At 31.2% G+C, this 17,618-nt stretch overlaps 2 protein-coding genes and 2 long non-coding RNA genes across 7 annotated transcripts in view; 1 reads left to right on the top strand and 3 right to left on the bottom strand.

Annotated features, from left to right (window-relative positions):
- The window catches only part of LOC100646409 (mannosyl-oligosaccharide 1,2-alpha-mannosidase IA), a 702,484-nt gene that overhangs the window by 53,516 nt on the left and 631,350 nt on the right, over window positions 1-17,618 (bottom strand). The gene's annotated exons all lie outside the window — the stretch shown is intronic.
- LOC125384831 lies at window positions 200-2,805 on the bottom strand. The gene is made up of 3 exons (XR_007223632.1): window positions 1,371-2,805; window positions 362-1,302; window positions 200-290 (listed from the first exon to the last, which is right to left on the bottom strand). It is a non-coding gene; the product is annotated as an uncharacterized LOC125384831 (long non-coding RNA).
- Window positions 9,738-17,618, top strand: part of LOC110120134 — a 34,964-nt gene continuing 27,083 nt past the window's right edge. Inside the window, exon 1 of the long non-coding RNA XR_007223623.1 lies at window positions 9,738-10,611. This is a non-coding gene — a long non-coding RNA (uncharacterized LOC110120134). The remainder of the gene's footprint in view (window positions 10,612-17,618) is intronic.
- LOC125384826 lies at window positions 10,746-14,337 on the bottom strand. Of its 2 annotated transcripts, XM_048404819.1 has the most exons (5): window positions 13,172-14,337; window positions 12,928-13,048; window positions 12,598-12,850; window positions 11,688-11,804; window positions 10,746-11,613 (listed from the first exon to the last, which is right to left on the bottom strand). In XM_048404819.1, exons 1-5 carry the CDS (start codon window positions 13,217-13,219, stop codon window positions 11,484-11,486), a joined length of 669 nt encoding a protein of 222 aa, XP_048260776.1. In that variant the 5' UTR covers window positions 13,220-14,337; the 3' UTR covers window positions 10,746-11,483. The 2 variants fall into 2 exon arrangements, with proteins under 2 accessions (XP_048260776.1, XP_048260777.1); XM_048404820.1 differs by lacking the exons at window positions 10,746-11,613; window positions 11,688-11,804 and adding an exon at window positions 11,962-12,429.

Here is a 17,618-nt window from a genome sequence, read left to right as displayed (position 1 = left end):
GGAAATAAGTAAAACGATGTCGGATTCTGGCATTCCATAATTTAATGGTACAAGAGTATTCTTATTATTATTGAAAATGAATTAATAATAAAAAATATAAAATTTTTACTAGAAATTTACGAAGTTGTGCAGCTTCAGAGACCACGGAAAATTAACGAAAGATTGTTGTGCAAAAGATAGAAGTTTATGCATTACTCACACAAAATAAATTAATTCCTAGGGAAATGATAACAGACACAAGGATCACGCCATATGTTAATACGTTATTACCTTGCAACTCTTGAAAAAATCTATGAGAACGGAACTAATTAATAAGCTGGTCTTACAATAGTGGTACAAATGAGTATAAAGCCATACTGACTGTACTGATCTACTCTGAGCGAATACGACTTTTGCTATGTCCTCTTTAGTTCTACGATCGAAATGATTTTTTGCGTTCCTGAGAGTGGCTCTTTTTACATAATAACTGGAAATTTAAGTAATATAAAAAGGATTTAAAACACTTAAGAAATGTAAATAATGTATAATGTGTATATTCTCGTATATATAATTTATAGAACAGATTAAGTATTTGTACAAAAAAATTAATTAACTAATGCAAGACGGAATTTTCACCTGTTGAAATATTCATAATATAAGTAAAAAAAGCAGATTACATCGTAACTTAGTGCAAAATTAGTAAAGCTAATCTTTCATATTAATGTATGTGTTCTGTTGCTTCCAAATAAAACACTGATCATTACTGGTGTGTCGAGCAACCTCAAACAGGTAAACAGTGTACTGGACAGTTAATTATTGTTCGTTATACCTCGTAATTTTGCACAAGCTAACAGCATGTTGTAGCCACATAATCACTAAAGACTCTGTTGCCAGAAAAATAGTTACAAAAATCACTGTCGATAAGTACGAATGTAGAACTGTGAGCAAAAAGCATTTTTCTTCGAGCATTAGATATTCCGTTGCTATGTAAAATCTTGTGAAACAAATTTGATTCAATGATGTACTTTTATCTTGAATACAGATTAACAGGGGGTATAGTATTACGAAGGTTAATGATACATATATAATTACTGTAACATATACATAAAATTATAAAGTTTGCAATATATTATTTCATACGTTCAATTCTTTAAAATTTCTAAATACGTTAATTTGTTACGGTCAATTCATCAAAATATGTTTCTTACACGAAAGTCGTATCCCGTAACGTCTTCCTATAGAAGCATGATCCTTCATAATTTGAAGTACTTCGCCATTTTTCGTTTCCAGGTCCTCTTTTATTTTATCCATCATTTTCTTGGCCTATATTTACGTTCGTTTTTGCAAAATATTCTTTAAATCATAATTTAATTGTATTTTTGAAAACTCACTGTAGGAAGTTGGTACCAATTTATATTGTACCTTACGAAGTAGCTAAAGCTCATGATCAGCGTCGACACATCCTTCAACATGAATTCCCTAGTCTTGAAAACAAAACACTGAAAATAGTGCAGCTCTATGTAAGAAGAATGGAAATTTTGTATAACAGAAGATTCAACATATACGATAAATAGCGAAGTTCTCGCATCTAATTCAACTTTATCTAATTCGCAATTATTGATCGAAAAGAAAATTTGATTGTCGTCGTGTATATTTTTTTTTTATTGAGCATTTGAAATCTCGATGGAGATTTATAGAGTTTCAAAATACAAGTAATGTATTTTTATATTCTATATTAAAGGAAAAAAAAATAGAAATAAACTTTCCGTAATGTAATTACTTAGTATATATTCTCACCATTGTGTCTAACTCAAGGAAATATGAGTATAATATAAGTTAAACGAAAGTTAAATTACATAAGAGAATAATTACTGCACCTGGGCCATTATAAAAAGAAATAAATTCAAGCTGATGAAACTGTTTTGTAAAACTTTAAATCTTTTGTTGTGATACGGCCAAAGTCCTAGTCCTCTTAAGAGAGTTTTGCTGAAACTATAGTACGCCAGTGTTTCGACCATCGTGTACAATGGTTCAAGAACTACTGATCATTTACATCTTCGATTTTATTTATTTCCACCTCTCTTAAAAATTTTCCAGTAGAATATTGCAAAAATTTGTTGACTCTCAGCGAAGTGAACCCGACGAGCTATAATTTCAGAATTATTTATTCATATCTCAAACGATTTTCTTCCATCACTCGACTACGTATAGGTCTTAAATATCTAATAAGTTATCATATAAGATAATTATAGGTCAAGGAAAGAGGGAAATAGTCATTTCACGAAGTATCCTTCGTAACAATTTTCTTCTTCCCATATTTTTTTGTTTCCTTCGGTCTGCGATAAAAATATTTCTTTACCACCGTCAGTGTATTTTCTTCGCTCGAAGTGAAAGCACATCAAAATATTTGCATTTCAACATAGATCATTTGCATCTGATGCGTACGGAGAACGCGTCTGCATATATTTTCTGACATAATCTGTTTTTTGCGTTTTCTAACATTGAAACCAAAAATCTAAATGGAATTGGAAATTTTAAAGAAACATTTGCCGCTTATAACGTGAAGAATATTTGTCAACGATAATTACAAGATTGAAGTGAATAAATATGTAACCTTTATCATTGCTACTTAATCAAACATTAATATGTTGAAAATAGGTAAGTGGAACAATTTCTTCTACAAGCGAACCAAGATATAATCCTGCATTTTATTCAACACTGCATAACACAAAATACACATATCTTCTAGCGTTTAAATTAACGCATTGTTGAATAGATTACCATGAAATAAGACACGGTCATTTTTGCCAACTAAAACACGTATACAAATCTATTTACTTGTTTACTGCGGACAAAATTTTACGATACTGATGAATTTCTTACCGAGGAGAATCCTTCCATGCATGCAGAGAAAACACCAAACATATTGAAAGAAAGAGGAAATGAATATTTTAACATCATAAACAGGATTATTTTTTGCACGTGCAACGGTGCTTCGTACCATTCTATATTATATCTAGAAATGTAATTTATTAATACGTCAGTAATATACAGGGTAGCGCCTTAGTCGTAGTAGAATCGTGCAAGCGCAGATTCTACGTGAAAAAATAAGTCGAAAATAAGTAGGATACAATTATCTCATATGACGCTTCGTTTCTGGGAAAATTGAGTTTGACAATTTATCAAGTATATTTTAACTTGGCTAAAAACTGACCATGTATGAGCAAACACAATCAACAGGAGGTTATTATACATACGGAAATAAGTAAAAAACATGAAATGAAAATTTTCAATTAAAGGATTCATTTTCAAGAAGATAGAGCTTAAACGAGGATTAATTGAAAACGAATGGTCTTGTGTACACGCGTGTGCGCAATATATATATTCAAATTTATTTTTCTCGAACAAGCACGAAATATCTTATGACAAAATTTTATTCTACACTTTTGCCTTATATTTAAATGTTGTTTTTTTTAATTTAATTAATTTAAATCTGTCGATTATTTACTCTTGTTCAATCCGGAATTAGCCGAATGTAAAATATTCGAGTATATTTGTCAAATTTTCAAAGTCGATTTTCTCAAAAACAAAGCCTCAGATGAAAAAATGTTACATGAAACATTTTTCTTCTTTCTTTACGTAAAATTAGCCTAAATTTAAGTATTGCGTGATTTTTAGAAAAATTACTTTTTCACTATGTGAAATTAATATCCACGGTGTGTAATTAATTTTTACAATTACTTTTGGATAGTGTATAGATTATAAATCCTATAGATTAAAGCATTGATCAGTAAAAAAGAATAGAATTTTAGCGGAAAATGGATTATGTTGCAGCGTAAAGCTTGAAACATCTTGTTATTGTACGGTTATAAAATGTAAAATATGATATAATAAAAAATATATACGTACAACTCCACGAAAACATTATTGTAAGCATCCAGCATCGTTTGAGTCGTATAATTCACGCGAAATAAGCAAACGATTTCGATCATGGAAATTATTATGTATAGAAGTACATAGTTAATCCTGTGAAGCAGATATGATTGAAAACACTGAAAGTACGTACGTTTCATCAGTAATTATATTTCGAACATTGTTTTCAAATTATTCCTTCGAATTCTCACTTACTAGAAACAGCGAAATACCTAGAATTAATACTCCGAACCCGCATAGAAGAAAACTTAACACCATGTAGGTTTGTTTCAAGTACAGCAGAACTCTTCAACGATTACGATAAACAATGTTAAACAAAGAAGATTATATAAATGCAAATATTATGGAATAAAAAATCGATATAGCAGTACAATAGCGTAACTGCTTCGATACCTACTTCATACACTTCACATGTAAGTGTATCGAACTTTTTAAACTCTCTGTCATCTTGAAAGTTTTGCTGGAGGTAGAATCGTGCAAAGAGTTGTAGATAAATGCTTCTTTTATACGATTACTGTAAATTATAAAATTAGCTTAAATTGAAGTATTGCGTGATTTTTAGAAAAATTATCTTTATACTACATGAAATTAATCTTCACGGTGTGTAATTAATTGTTGTACTAAAAGCTATAACATGACAACAAAATTGATATTTGAATATTTATCATCGATCTATAATCAAATCATCTTTCATCGTGATAATCGATCAAATTTTTGATAATTCTTGATTTTTTTGATTGCTACAATAAATATTATGTATCTTCTCCTAACTCAAAGAATCCCACCATTAGATTACCTAGCAATTTCAAAAAGACTACGCAGGTGTTGAAATGTCATAGTGCTAATACTTTCCGCTGCTATAGATGTTGCATTTGCTAGAAACATTACAGTGCAGAAAATGCAGTAGGAAATATAGCGTAAAAATTTTTGATTGACGATGGTTTGCATCCAAATTGGTAGCAAATGCAAATCTGGTACGGTTAATAATTCGGTAAAATTGATAGCATAAAAAACCGTTCCAATCATCATCGTTGAGTACATAAAAACTGGAAAATATTACTTCTGTATAATACTATAGTAAATTAGTGAAATCCACGGAATTATGATAATGGTTTCTTACGACAAAAATATTTCGAATGGCGAATCCCTTCTTTTGCATGTTTTGTTAATATATTAAATTCTTCTAAATTTCGTACAGTCCTCCAATCCTGTTGCACGATGTCCATAATCTCCTTAATCTGCGTGTATGATAAACTTCTAGATAATTAAAGTTAGATGACACCAAAGTTGGTATGATATTCATAGTTAATTTCTTCGAGGATTAATTTATTAAAGATAGAATTAAAAAATAGTTCATTTCTTCGGGGATTAATTTATTAAAGACAGAATTACAAAATTATTTTTTAATCCTATGTATTCAACATATGTTTATAGAAGATAACTAATATCGAAAAATATTTCGAAATACTTGAGAAAAATGATGTTTCTTTTATACACATCTAATAGTCAAGTATTCCTCGAAAGGTTACAAGTTACAACCATGGCATTTATATACGCTATCATATGCAGAAGAGTTTAATTAAGATTTAGAAACTTACGATATCTTGCTTGTGCCATAACGTGCTATATAACAAACAAAAACTCAACGATATGACAACGTCAAGCAGATCATGCGAAAACAATGAGGAAGTAAAACTGGTATTAATATAGATTATTAGCTGGAAACAAATCCAAATTAGAAAGTGTATCTTATTTTCAAGGTTTAATGCGATTACGAGGTAACCGCAGCAAGATTTATATAGCGAAAATTATATAGTGTCCATACCTGTAAAATACAATTATTGAAAAAACTACTGGCACAAATGATTCTATGCACTCTGGTGAATTTTGTATGTTTGTACGGCCACAATCCAGTTATAAGTAAATGAATCGTAGTATATCTATAATAACCTTTCTTAATATCGTCCTTCTGCGACGGTTCAAGTACATTTAACTCTGAAGTTACCATCCTACTCGTTCTCTCCCCTCTGTTTATTTTTAAGTTGAAAATTGTCAGTATTCTCTCGCTATAATTTCTTTGATAATTCTCCCTCACGAAGGGGTGAGAATGATTGACGGACACCGTAATTTAAGTACGATCGATAAACAAAGGGTAAGTAATATCAGAGGAAAATTGTCTCAGTTCCTCGCGTGTTAGTATGAATAAATTATGCTTTAATACGTCTTACAGCGTTTCCCCTCTAAATTTTTCACGTATATCTCGATATTCATGGTCTTTATTTTCTATTTTTCTTTTGCAGGCAAGAAATGCTGGTGCCGTTGATAAGGAAGGGGATGTTCTTCTCCATTCGACGAGAAGAACTGGAAGGGTACACATACATTTTCAGCGAGAGTATAACGTTTTAGCACTTTAGTAGAGATGCAAGTTACAATAGAAAAATTGTTGCTATGTGCGATTAATTTTCATTTACTTTGTAACATAATAAGTTAACTAAATGTGTAATATGCAGTGGGATTAAATTTAGCCAATGAATTTTACGAAAATAGGATAAGAAAAGACCAGAAGTGAAAAAAAATTGTATTACTATTAAAGTCATATTAATATTCCGCGGTTAACCAGTAATTTTCAGCCAACACGTAAAAAGCGACGCGTATACGATCAGTGCAACAGTGTCAAAATAAAACTGTCGCTGTCATATAACTGTGAAAATCATGTGATTACTATGACTATTTCGTGCTAATGCGCCAGGAACGTGAGTATTTTTGTAATACTTAATATATCGTTACTACGAAATATATATACGAAGGTATATTTGTTTTTCTTTCAAGATACCAAATAGTTACCTTCTCGTCGATTTTGATGCGCTTGAAATATATTGTCAAGATCATCATTTTGGACAACATTCTCCTATACATATATAGGATGGTGAGCTTTAGTTTTCGAGTTACACCCAAAAATATGTTCTATGTTATCATTTTGAATATATATTTCATTTCATCTTCACTTGGTTTTCTACTAAATAAGTAGAATTTTCCAATGAATATATCAAATAAATATTTTAGCCTATAATCGACGATATATGTATTATACACTGCGTCAATTATTAATGTTACTAATTTTTTCTTAATTTTTTCTCCATGTATTATGGGGTTGGCAACTAAGTGATTGCTGATTTTGTCAATACCACCTAATGACAAAATCCGCAATCACTTAGTTGCCAATCCAATATCTTAGATATTTTATAACATTCGTTAGCAGAGGAAATAATACATGTTCACGATACCTTTAGGTTGCTTTAGGTTTTGTTCAATGAGTAATTTATTCTCTCTTCTAAGACGATCAACGTTACTTACCTGAAACAAATAAAATAATCACATTTTTACATGACGCTCATTTAATGCATAACGTAAGTTAACATAAAAACGGAGAATGTTACGTCTCTGTCTTTTGTGCATACTGCAATGAAATTAAGATAATAAAATGAATTACTACCATTATTTCTTATCGAACCACCTTAAACAGCGCGACCACGTGATGAGTAAAACGACTACTATTATTTCGGATCATAATGTGGCCGTTGTTCCCCAAAAAAGAGGAAAACCGCCTCGAATGATGTAATGCCAGTGTATATTTTATTGGCGGTAATATACTTTGAAGTTGTATAGAAATTTGTAGACAATTTGCAAATATCCATAGCCGGAGGTTTTATTATTCGCAGGTAATAGCCAGCGGCATTCCGATAAGTCAACCATTACTGCAACGATATGAAATTGCTGATTTCGATGAATTAAATGAAAACTTCTATTTATAGGTAAATATATGTACATATTATTATTTTAAAAGGATGATTTTTGAACGAGACAATATTTGCAGTTACTCTGCGATTTTTCACAATACATTTTACACGATATTTTAGATAGATGCAATAATAGATTATTAATCAACAGTAATACACAAATTTAGTCAATATATTCACGACTATTCAACAACCAATAACTCAACGTTATTTTGCAAAATAAAGAAGGGAAAAGCAAGGAAAGAAACAATAAAACGGCAATACATGGCACGTATAAATAATTCCATTATCAAAAAGGTACCAAGAAAGATGGACAAAAATATAAAAGAGATAAAGAAGTGTTTCGTTGAAAACTCGAAACAGAATTTCTTACATGTCAATATTATACACAGGAGTTTTTCTTTCTCCGCATATCTAAAAACTATTTGTCGTCCATCCTCGTTACTTTTAAACACCGCTAGTTGTCTCGAAGGATTTCTGCAATGCCCTTTATCTATAAATTCGAAGGCGTTGAATTAAAAGGAACCTTGAATCTTAAAAAAGGAAATGTAAAAATATCTAAATTAATAAAATAAAGACACATACTGGACACATTATAGAACAGACCATCATCGCAGCGCAAAAACTTCTTTCATTTTCGTTAGTCACGAATTATCGTATAGCAGGAGTTCGACCACCGATAAGAAAATCTTATTGAGTCTAGGATTTTACGGATCCTCCATCGTTACGGGGAGGCTAAAACTCGTCTATGGCAGTGGACTTGCAACAAGTTCTTCCGATTTCCCTTCTATCTCGTATATTAACTCGGCTACATTTTTCTTGCTTGAGGCGTTTGAAAAGTTAAAGAACCTTAATGTAACTTAATGCAACTAGTAAACGAAATGAAGGAGAAACAAATAGCTTTTAAAAGCTGCAGTTCCATTAATCGACCGGTGTGCGATTTCTACAATGTTTTATCTTAGGGATGAAATCGTGGAGTTGATTGCATACTTTGTGAGAACTCGTGCAACCGTTTGTTGTGTTTTTACGTTTGAATGAATTGGAGCTGGGAAACCGACCGATGGCCTGTTTCCAATGTTATGGAAATTTAATGACGTCAATTTCCCTTCCGTGTCCGTCTGTTTCACGCATGATCGTCCCCACTGCAGTATACTTGCCCATTCCTGATTCACTGTGCAACAAGTTGCTCCCTATTCTCAACAGTGATGCATAGAGCTTGTGTGTACGAGTCTGTTCTCGAAGAGGACATAGTTGAGAATCCATGGCTGATGATCAAACTAATAGAACGTTAAGCCACGTTAATGTTTTAGAAATTTTGACGCGAATGCAACAGGTTGCAATCAAAGGCAAGTATACTTCACATTTTCTTTCAATCTTTTTCCAATAGTTTTCAATAGACAGCTGTACTTTTGGTTACAATAATTGACAAAATCATTAATAATTGCCCGCATTACTTGACATTTTTAGCAAGCACAATAATATCTTTCTGCCAATGCCAGAAGAGCACAAAAATAAAAATAAAATAGTTCTGTCCATAGTATTGCTTAAATAATTGTACCGACGCGATGCACAGTATGCATTGACAGCGGTGAATGTATTGAAAGAGAATTTCATCTTAAAAGTGTTAATCCGATCAACGTAGCTAGAAAATGTGGATTTAACGAAAAATCTCGTACAAGTCCAATTTTCTAAAGATTAATGGAAAATTAAGATTTGCGAACCATGGTGTGATCGTTTGACATTGGACAGTGACATATAATGTAGAAACATGAAGCGTGGTTATTCGATTCTACTGTTCTGCTTTAAAGAGTTTCAGAAGAACATGCTATATGTTGTCCACGCTGTTGCTTGATGTTTAATGCTGTCGGATAATGTCTTTCCAGAACAGAAACTTTGCGCGTTGCCTGCCATAGTACGAGATTGTGTGCTTTTTTTTAGTGTTATTTCATATTTTTTATTTAGTGTTTTTTTTTGGTTATGGAACTACAGAACCGAAAGGAAAGTAGCTTTATTTATGATAATTAACCTATGTTACATTAAGTATTGAAACACGTTTCTTTTGTACACGTAAATTCTTTCTTGTACATGGTATTTCGCAGTATCGGAAAATCCGGACTTGGATTAGATTTGGGTCACAGTCTATTCTTCGGTCGGTAAGTTAGCTCATCAAAATGAGTGGGAAAAATGCAAATGTTTTTGTTTATTGAATTGCACATTTATGCAATGGAATATGTGTAACATGATCTCGACGTTGACCGCGGCTGGAAAAGGAAAAAGGTTCAATAAATTCTTAAAAATTTGTGAATTAAAGATATTAATTATTACAATCTCTAATATCTGATTACGTTTTGATAGAAATTAAACTTTAACCATATTGGCACCCTTCGTGTATATAATCTTAAATTACATTTACATAACGGAAATTAAATTAATATAATCTGCTTAAAAGTGGAGTATCAACGCAAAGTACAATTTGCTTATCAAAAATCAATATGCATTCCTGACATAGCGGATAAGAACTTCGACCACTACCACGGAGTACAAATAGTTCCATATGTATCTTCATTAATTAAATTGGATGAAAACGATTTTGTGCATAACATAAAATTTGTGCATTAAATTAATAGATAATTATTACATGACATTTGTATATGTACATATAAATACAGTACTTCTAATGATTTACAAAAATATTTAATAGAATATTATGTTACCTCCGTTACTGGCGAAATAATTTTTCAAATGATTAATATGATGTTTATTCGCAGATTTGTTTGGATGTCCTTCAAAAAACCATATTTTCCATCGTTTATCGAAAAATTTCCAATTAGTTCGAAGAGATCACCTTTGTTTGTCCATAATTGGATGAATCTAAATGGAATGTTCATAGACGTTCACGAGTGTAAGTAAATATCTATTATCCCTACAATTAATAAATACAATCTAATACGTAGAAATATTTTAAAATCCACAAAGAAGGGGTAAAAATATAAAAGACAATTTACAACAATTTTTTTAATTTCCGAAAATACAGTTATAAACAGTAATATGTCAAGAATAATTTCATATATTGTGCAAACAACATCAATGATACGTAACAGACTGTTAAATGTCAAAATTATTAGGGCAAACATCATTTATGTCTCGATCCGTCTTTTATCAGCTTTTTTAAAAACGTTAGTTTTTTGCGGAATAGAAGAACGTGACATACGAAAACGTTGTGTTTATGACCTGTAATGTAAGAAACAAATTTTACAAACATCTACTTTCTGCATTTATACTCTGACACTAGTTCAATCAATAGAACTATTGGGATGGATTTGATTTGATATAACGAGAGCTTTCACATAAATCAGTGCCAAATGTCATAATTAAATGAATACTTGTGGTTGTGCTTCCTGAAAAGTTTGTGCTAAGTTCGTGGAAATTCGATATAGCAAACACGATTATCTTCTTGACACGTTTCTTTAAATATTTCCTCTAAGAACGCGTTTCTGTGTAAAAAGTCACATGTATTTTTCGTTCATTTCGAAACACTCTTTCAAGAGATAAGATTTGTTGCGAAATCGTAAAAATAATTGGTACGTTGAAAAATATTAAAAAACGAAGAAACAGCATGTATATTTTTGCCTGCTCGAAAGTCATAGGACATATCAACCTTTGTTTAATAAATTTGATTAATACATTCAGAGAGAGAGAGAGGGGGAGAGAGGGAAACTCCACTTATATATTTGTATATATATCAATAATTATTAACACGTAGTGAAAAAATTATTATTTATGTCGCTGACATGAAAATTCAATGTTACTCACGCTCACAAACACCATGGTTCCTCCGATGATACCAAAAACTAATAGAATGACGTAATGTATTCCAAACATGTCCCATATGACTTGTACATGCCTTAAAAGATTGAAAACAGGCTAGTCCCAATTCTTAGTGGATATAATAAGAAATTATCGCAGGTATCTACTAACTTCGTCGCTTTTATGTGAACACGCACGGCGAATAGTATCTTCGTGTAAACGTCATTACTTTTCTCGCATCCAGAAATTTCCGTAATATATTCGTTTGCAGTGTACCTCAAGTGATAGCTACACCGAAGTGGAATATGCATAAACATTGATATCATTCATTGATTCTCTTTTATCAAGTTGCTTAATAATGCTGTAACTATATAATTATAACATAGTGCTACATTAAAAACATCAAAGTGACATAAAAATTGCACATCAGTTTTTTTATAATTTTATAATTAATTAATTTTCTAACCACATGCTTACGGCGAAATTTACTTTTTCCCGGGATTATCACATGTTGTAAATATTACTTGAAATTTTAAATTAATTCTAAAGATTTAAGAAATACCGGCAATTAAATAAAAAAAATTAAGTGAAATTCTTGAAAATATTCAGTTCCGTTGGAAAAAATTAAAATAGTACAATTGGATATAAAATTCCCACCAAGCTGTTAATGATTCCTTCGTGCATGGTTAGAAGGATAATAGTAGCCTTTATAATTCCGAATGTTTTATTCTATTAATGGTCATTATCGCCAATATAAAATATATCTAATTTACAAATTAAACCGTATTGTAAGTAGCATTCGGTATGTGCAGTGTACATATAATGTTTTAATTTTTGATATTATTCACGGAAAATGCTCAGAAACATTTAATCGACTTAATTATTTTGTGTCCAACATACGTACATAATCCCACTGAAAATCGTTCACGTAATAAAATATAGATATAAAATAAAATGTACATATGTATAATGTAATATATAAAATGTAAATAATTACTCGTTATAACGTGAACATTACAGTACATTGAGGTAATAGTATAAAACAGATTTACATACACCTACCGATTAGTTTTATTTTTACCTTGTAATTTTGAACAATCCACATATGTGCTCTGACAAAGCCATAAAAGTTATTTCCAAAGCTGTCAAGATTATACCATTAAGCAATACATTCAAGGAGATCAGATAAAGAGTAGGATAACTTATAGCTTTCCCTAATGCTTTCAAAGCAAACGGTCGTTGCCAGAATCTAGTATAATTTTCTTCTGGTATTTGAAGAACAGGCAGTGCCTGATACATGAAAACCATTACAATGCTACCGGAACACATGAAAACTGAAATTCATACATATTTTTACACCGCAAAATTGATACCAGAAATGAATATTTTTGTTTCGGTATGAATTTCATACTCATCAGCGATATCGATATAGTATGCACCAACTCTGCGTATTTTCGAATAATTTCGATGCTCGGTTTATCGTTTTTCAAGAATTTCCAGTCGAAGTCGATCGCTGTGTACAAAGTATATACCTAACAATAGGATCGTGAATGTTCATTTTTATTAATATTGAATGGTAATTGTTAATTGCAAAATAAAAATAAAAATTGTAAATTTTCTAAATAACAAATTTAACGTTGCAAACGGAAACTTACAGCAGTCATATGTCTATGATGAAAGAAGTATTTGAAAACTGTCATCATATCAGTACAAAAATGGACAGAACATTCGCCACGCAATTCATGTCGCACTCAAACGTGTAAAACCATGTTGTCTAAAAATATACGTGTGCTTGAGAAAATTATAATTTTCGTATGCGATGCTTGAAAAAGTACACTGGTCCGTTTAAGTGAATATTTCAGATCAATACGCGCTATAGCATTCTCGTTAATTACATCGGTGTAACGTACAATTACAATTCCACAATTAAAGACACAACTCACAAATTAATCTAAATATCAATTCGGCCCTCTCGCTATAGCTCTAAAACTACTAATCATAACAGATTACCATGTGATTTCAGATTTCAATCTATTTTCAACTGCCAGAAATATGCAAACACTTTTCACAAAATTAATTTCGACGTTTAGGGAAACGTAATTATATATTCGGAAATGGATTCACGATATTATAAGAATTTTAGTGCTTTACGCGTCTGTTCACACCGACGTGAAAAATGTCCACTGAAAGCTCGAGTAGTGTTTCTCGTTCACAATAAATTTACCGTCGTTACAAATTCGATCTTTTATATATTTACATATTCTTCAAACACTTTCACATCAAATGCTTTCGCATATTTCACTGAAATTCGCCGAACGATACATTGACTCGCAACATAAATTGGTCCCGTATTTACATCACATACGTTTTTAAAAAAATAACATCATCCTCAGAAACTCTGGTCCATAGTTTGGTCTGGAACATCGTTTTTGTCCAATCTCCCTTGTTCTGACTTTCTTCCAAGACAGAGCAAAGTTAATTTGAGTCGTGACACTTTTGAAATATATATGCGATGTGTTACTATCTAATGAAATAGAAGAACATAATTTTCGCGAAAGATCATTCAAACACTTTCACTGCGATGAACACTGCTGATTACCGTCACTATTAATAAAATAAGGAATTTCACCGATCAACAAGTTTCGTCCAGCATAAATGACTAGATAACAACGACATAAAATCAAATTGCAATAGAATCAAAATAAAATTAAAATAACATTATAGCATGTTACATCGAAACATTTGAATGTATAGTATATGCCGTAAAGTTGTAAAGAGTAGAACGTAATATTTGCGTCGTGTGAACGTGTCATGTAAAATAGTTATTATTATGATTACCTCGAGCAGTAGATAACCGATGTAAACCGTATAAATGAAAGTGACTCGAAATAGACGAAACTTCGAGTTTGGAGTTGGCCAGAATCCTAAAACCAGCAGAAGCTTCTTCATGAACGAGTAGTCCGATCTCCTGAAGCACGTCATTCTCCTACGAAGTTTGAAGCACGAGTGTGTTTAGATCAATCGGTTGCCAGGTATACAATCCCCCCTTTCTGAATTTATGGCAAGATACGGAGAAGGAGGTGGCAAAATATCAAGAGAGAGGAGGGGAAAATATCGAGAGAAGTGGCAAAAATGATTGACAGCACGGGCAATTTGCATGAATCGATAGTTGCATCGGCTTCTTATGTAGCGAGGGTGAAAAAAGAAATTCTACCGAAGGTAAAAGAAATATATCTAGGGGTGAAATTATAATTACTGTCGCGCCAAGTGTCTCGACATCACTTCCTATTTTCTGCAATTCACACAAATACAGATTTTTTATATTTTTCAACTACCTCTGATTGTTGTTTGTTGTATACTTATCTGTGCACAGTGATTCGCGAAAATATTTCGACATGTATCATAGATAACTTTTGTGTGTTCTGTGCGTTAGAACCTTTTTCTACGGTATGTCAAATGTTTTCAGATTTTGAGAAACCGATTGTCAGATGAGACAGTTGATTTTTAATAAGATTGTAATGAAATTTCTTTAAAATTCCAATGCAACAGAATTCTTATAGAAAGTAAACTGCGGATTTTTATGTATTTCATTTATAATATTTAGTGGATAAAATAATTCTCTGCCTAGATTCCATTATCTTTAAATATATCCCCAAATATATAAATTTGCATAATAATTTATAGTTGAATAAAAAGTAATATTAATTGTTACATCTGCCACTGATGTACCTAATCGTGGAGTTAATACGAAAGAAATATTCTGCAGAATTATCTTCTTATATCAAAGTACTCGCTGTATTATAGGAAAAGAAATATATCAATATATGTTAAATAATGTTATTCAGTGATTTTGATACAAATTCGATAAAAGAGAAAGGATAGGAGGATGAAGATTTCTTAGAAAGAAGTTCCTTTTGTGTGTCAGAAGATATCGATTCGTCGTGGAGGGGTGCGAATATGTGTCACGGGGAAAGTACGGTATGCAAAGGGAAATCGATATAAGGACTCTTGTGAAAAAATAAACGTTTCATAAGCGAGGGTCTTGACCTTACTCAAACAAAAGCGAGGAGCTGCTGTTTTTATACTCCCATAAAATATTAACTTTGAAACCGAAGTTAAAAAATGCTTTTTCGTGTCACGTATTAGAAAAAGGAAGAATGTAAATTGCAGTTTATTAACTGAAACATTATTTATTGAATTAAATTTGTGAGCTCGTCGACTAATATAAAAATTTCTTATTTCGTTGTTTGCATAGAATGAAACGCCATAAGATAGCTGACGCTTAAATTTACAAGCTAGAAAAAGAGTTTTCGATCTCAATGACGAATGTAAAATTACCCAAAGTTAATGGCAGTAAAAATAGATATAAAATTCAGCAAATTATAGATACCCTGAAGAAACCTTCTACCGATGGGGTATAGAAACCAAGAATTATTTTTATGTCGATTGTAGTTTCTATCATTAAGAAAAGATATAGTTTTTGTATCCACACGGGAGCTTCATACCATTTCGCGCTGTATCTGTAAATATGCGAAACACAATCTGTAACTGTATCTAAAGTTAGTAAAATCTTTCGTAAGAATTCGTATAAGACGTCACATAATGTTTATTCTAATTCGTTGTAAGAAGTATCTCTTTACAGTTATGACAATTCTGATACTCTTAGGGAACTAAAAAATTACTTATTTATATTTCTTTACTTGTAACTAAATCAAAATATTTCCATCATGTATTTTATTTTTAGATTTTAGATTTTTTATTGTTATATCATCTCTTTCTCTTTGTTAAATAACTTAAAGAAAATCTTGTAAACATGCGAATTACAACACGTGAAAATACAAATAATTTGTATTCTAAGTAAAAACCAGAAAAATGAAGTACTCACGCGTAAAAGAAAATAGCAGCATGGTGATCTCGAATATTTTGTGAGGTGAAGTTACCAAAATACAGTATGCCGAAATGAAGGATAATTACTACTGAGATTATCAGAGCTTTTTTTACATTAAACGCGAGAAATATCAGTTCGTACACCTGTTATTGAAAGAAACCAATTCAGTTGCCATTCTGGAGATTTACTATTTAATTGATTCTATCCATTCCTTCCCTGCAAGGCTTTTCTAATACTCATCTTTCTTTTTTATAAAGAAGAACAGTTACTCACGTAAATGAGATGAACAATAAGAGAAACCATGCCGAGAAAAAGCAGAATTGTGTAAGTCATCACGAAAGTGTTCGTTAAGCCTTTAAAAAACCTTTAACAACATAAAATATCATGTATACTCTATATATTTTGAAGCAACAAAACGTATTTGTATAAAAAATATATTTATATTTTCTTCTTCTTTATTCTTTTAATGCAAACACTTTGGAATATTTTCTTTACTCCTCGTACAGTTAGAAGAAAATTTTTAATATTACTGTAGAAGTATTTTAAATGAATCAAATCAAGGGACTTGATATTTTGCTAAATACAAGAAATTAAATGGGTTCTTTAGATAGTAATCTACAGGATCTATTGCAATCCTATACTCCTATAGCAATCGATAGGAATGTTTAGTTATATTGTAACGGCGCATCTTTTGCTTAATGGCGATTAGAAATTTTAGAATAGAAATATTTATTTCGTGAAATGTTTATAGTTATAATAATTTTATGCAATTGCCATAATGATCTCTTACACTTAGCTCACGTAACGGTAACCATGAAATAAACAATCGTTCTTCTTCGTACTGAATATATTACCTATTTATCAATGCAGTTTTATACCTGCTAACACGTATAAATATCATTCAACGACTAAAAATTATAGATACTAACGTGAGACATCGTTTGTGCGTGTTCACAGCGTTTACAATTCTTAAGAAAATCACGATGTTCTTACGTGTGGGAGACAATTCATATTTGTCACAATCTAACGCATGTTCAATTTTATTACTGAAACATGAAAAATATCTTAATGAGTATTACAATTTAAAAGAATGATAAGATATATATATATATTTCTTTTTTTGAAAATCAAATTCGGGTAAGAGAGTGTAAAAAATACTTTTAAAAATTTGCTAAATGTTATAATTACAAAATGTTAAATGTTCAATTACAATT

The sequence above is a fragment of the Bombus terrestris genome, chromosome 4 (assembly GCF_910591885.1).
Source record: "Bombus terrestris chromosome 4, iyBomTerr1.2, whole genome shotgun sequence".
Taxonomy (NCBI): Eukaryota; Metazoa; Arthropoda; class Insecta; order Hymenoptera; family Apidae; genus Bombus; species Bombus terrestris.
Note: the sequence above shows the minus strand (reverse complement) of the source record. Positions and strands in the feature narration are given on the sequence as shown.

What these genes read in the sequence shown, in the direction of transcription:
- LOC125384826 (XM_048404819.1), bottom strand. Translation starts at nt 13,219, where the DNA reads ATGATGACAGTTTTCAAATACTTCTTTCATCATAGACATATGACTGCT. An exon ending in TATATCGATATCGCTGATGA is followed by an intron (nt 12,851 to 12,927) that starts GTATGAAATTCA and finishes TATGAATTTCAG; the next exon opens with TTTTCATGTGTTCCGGTAGC. An exon ending in GTTCACATAAAAGCGACGAA is followed by an intron (nt 11,614 to 11,687) that starts GTTAGTAGATAC and finishes CAATCTTTTAAG; the next exon opens with GCATGTACAAGTCATATGGG.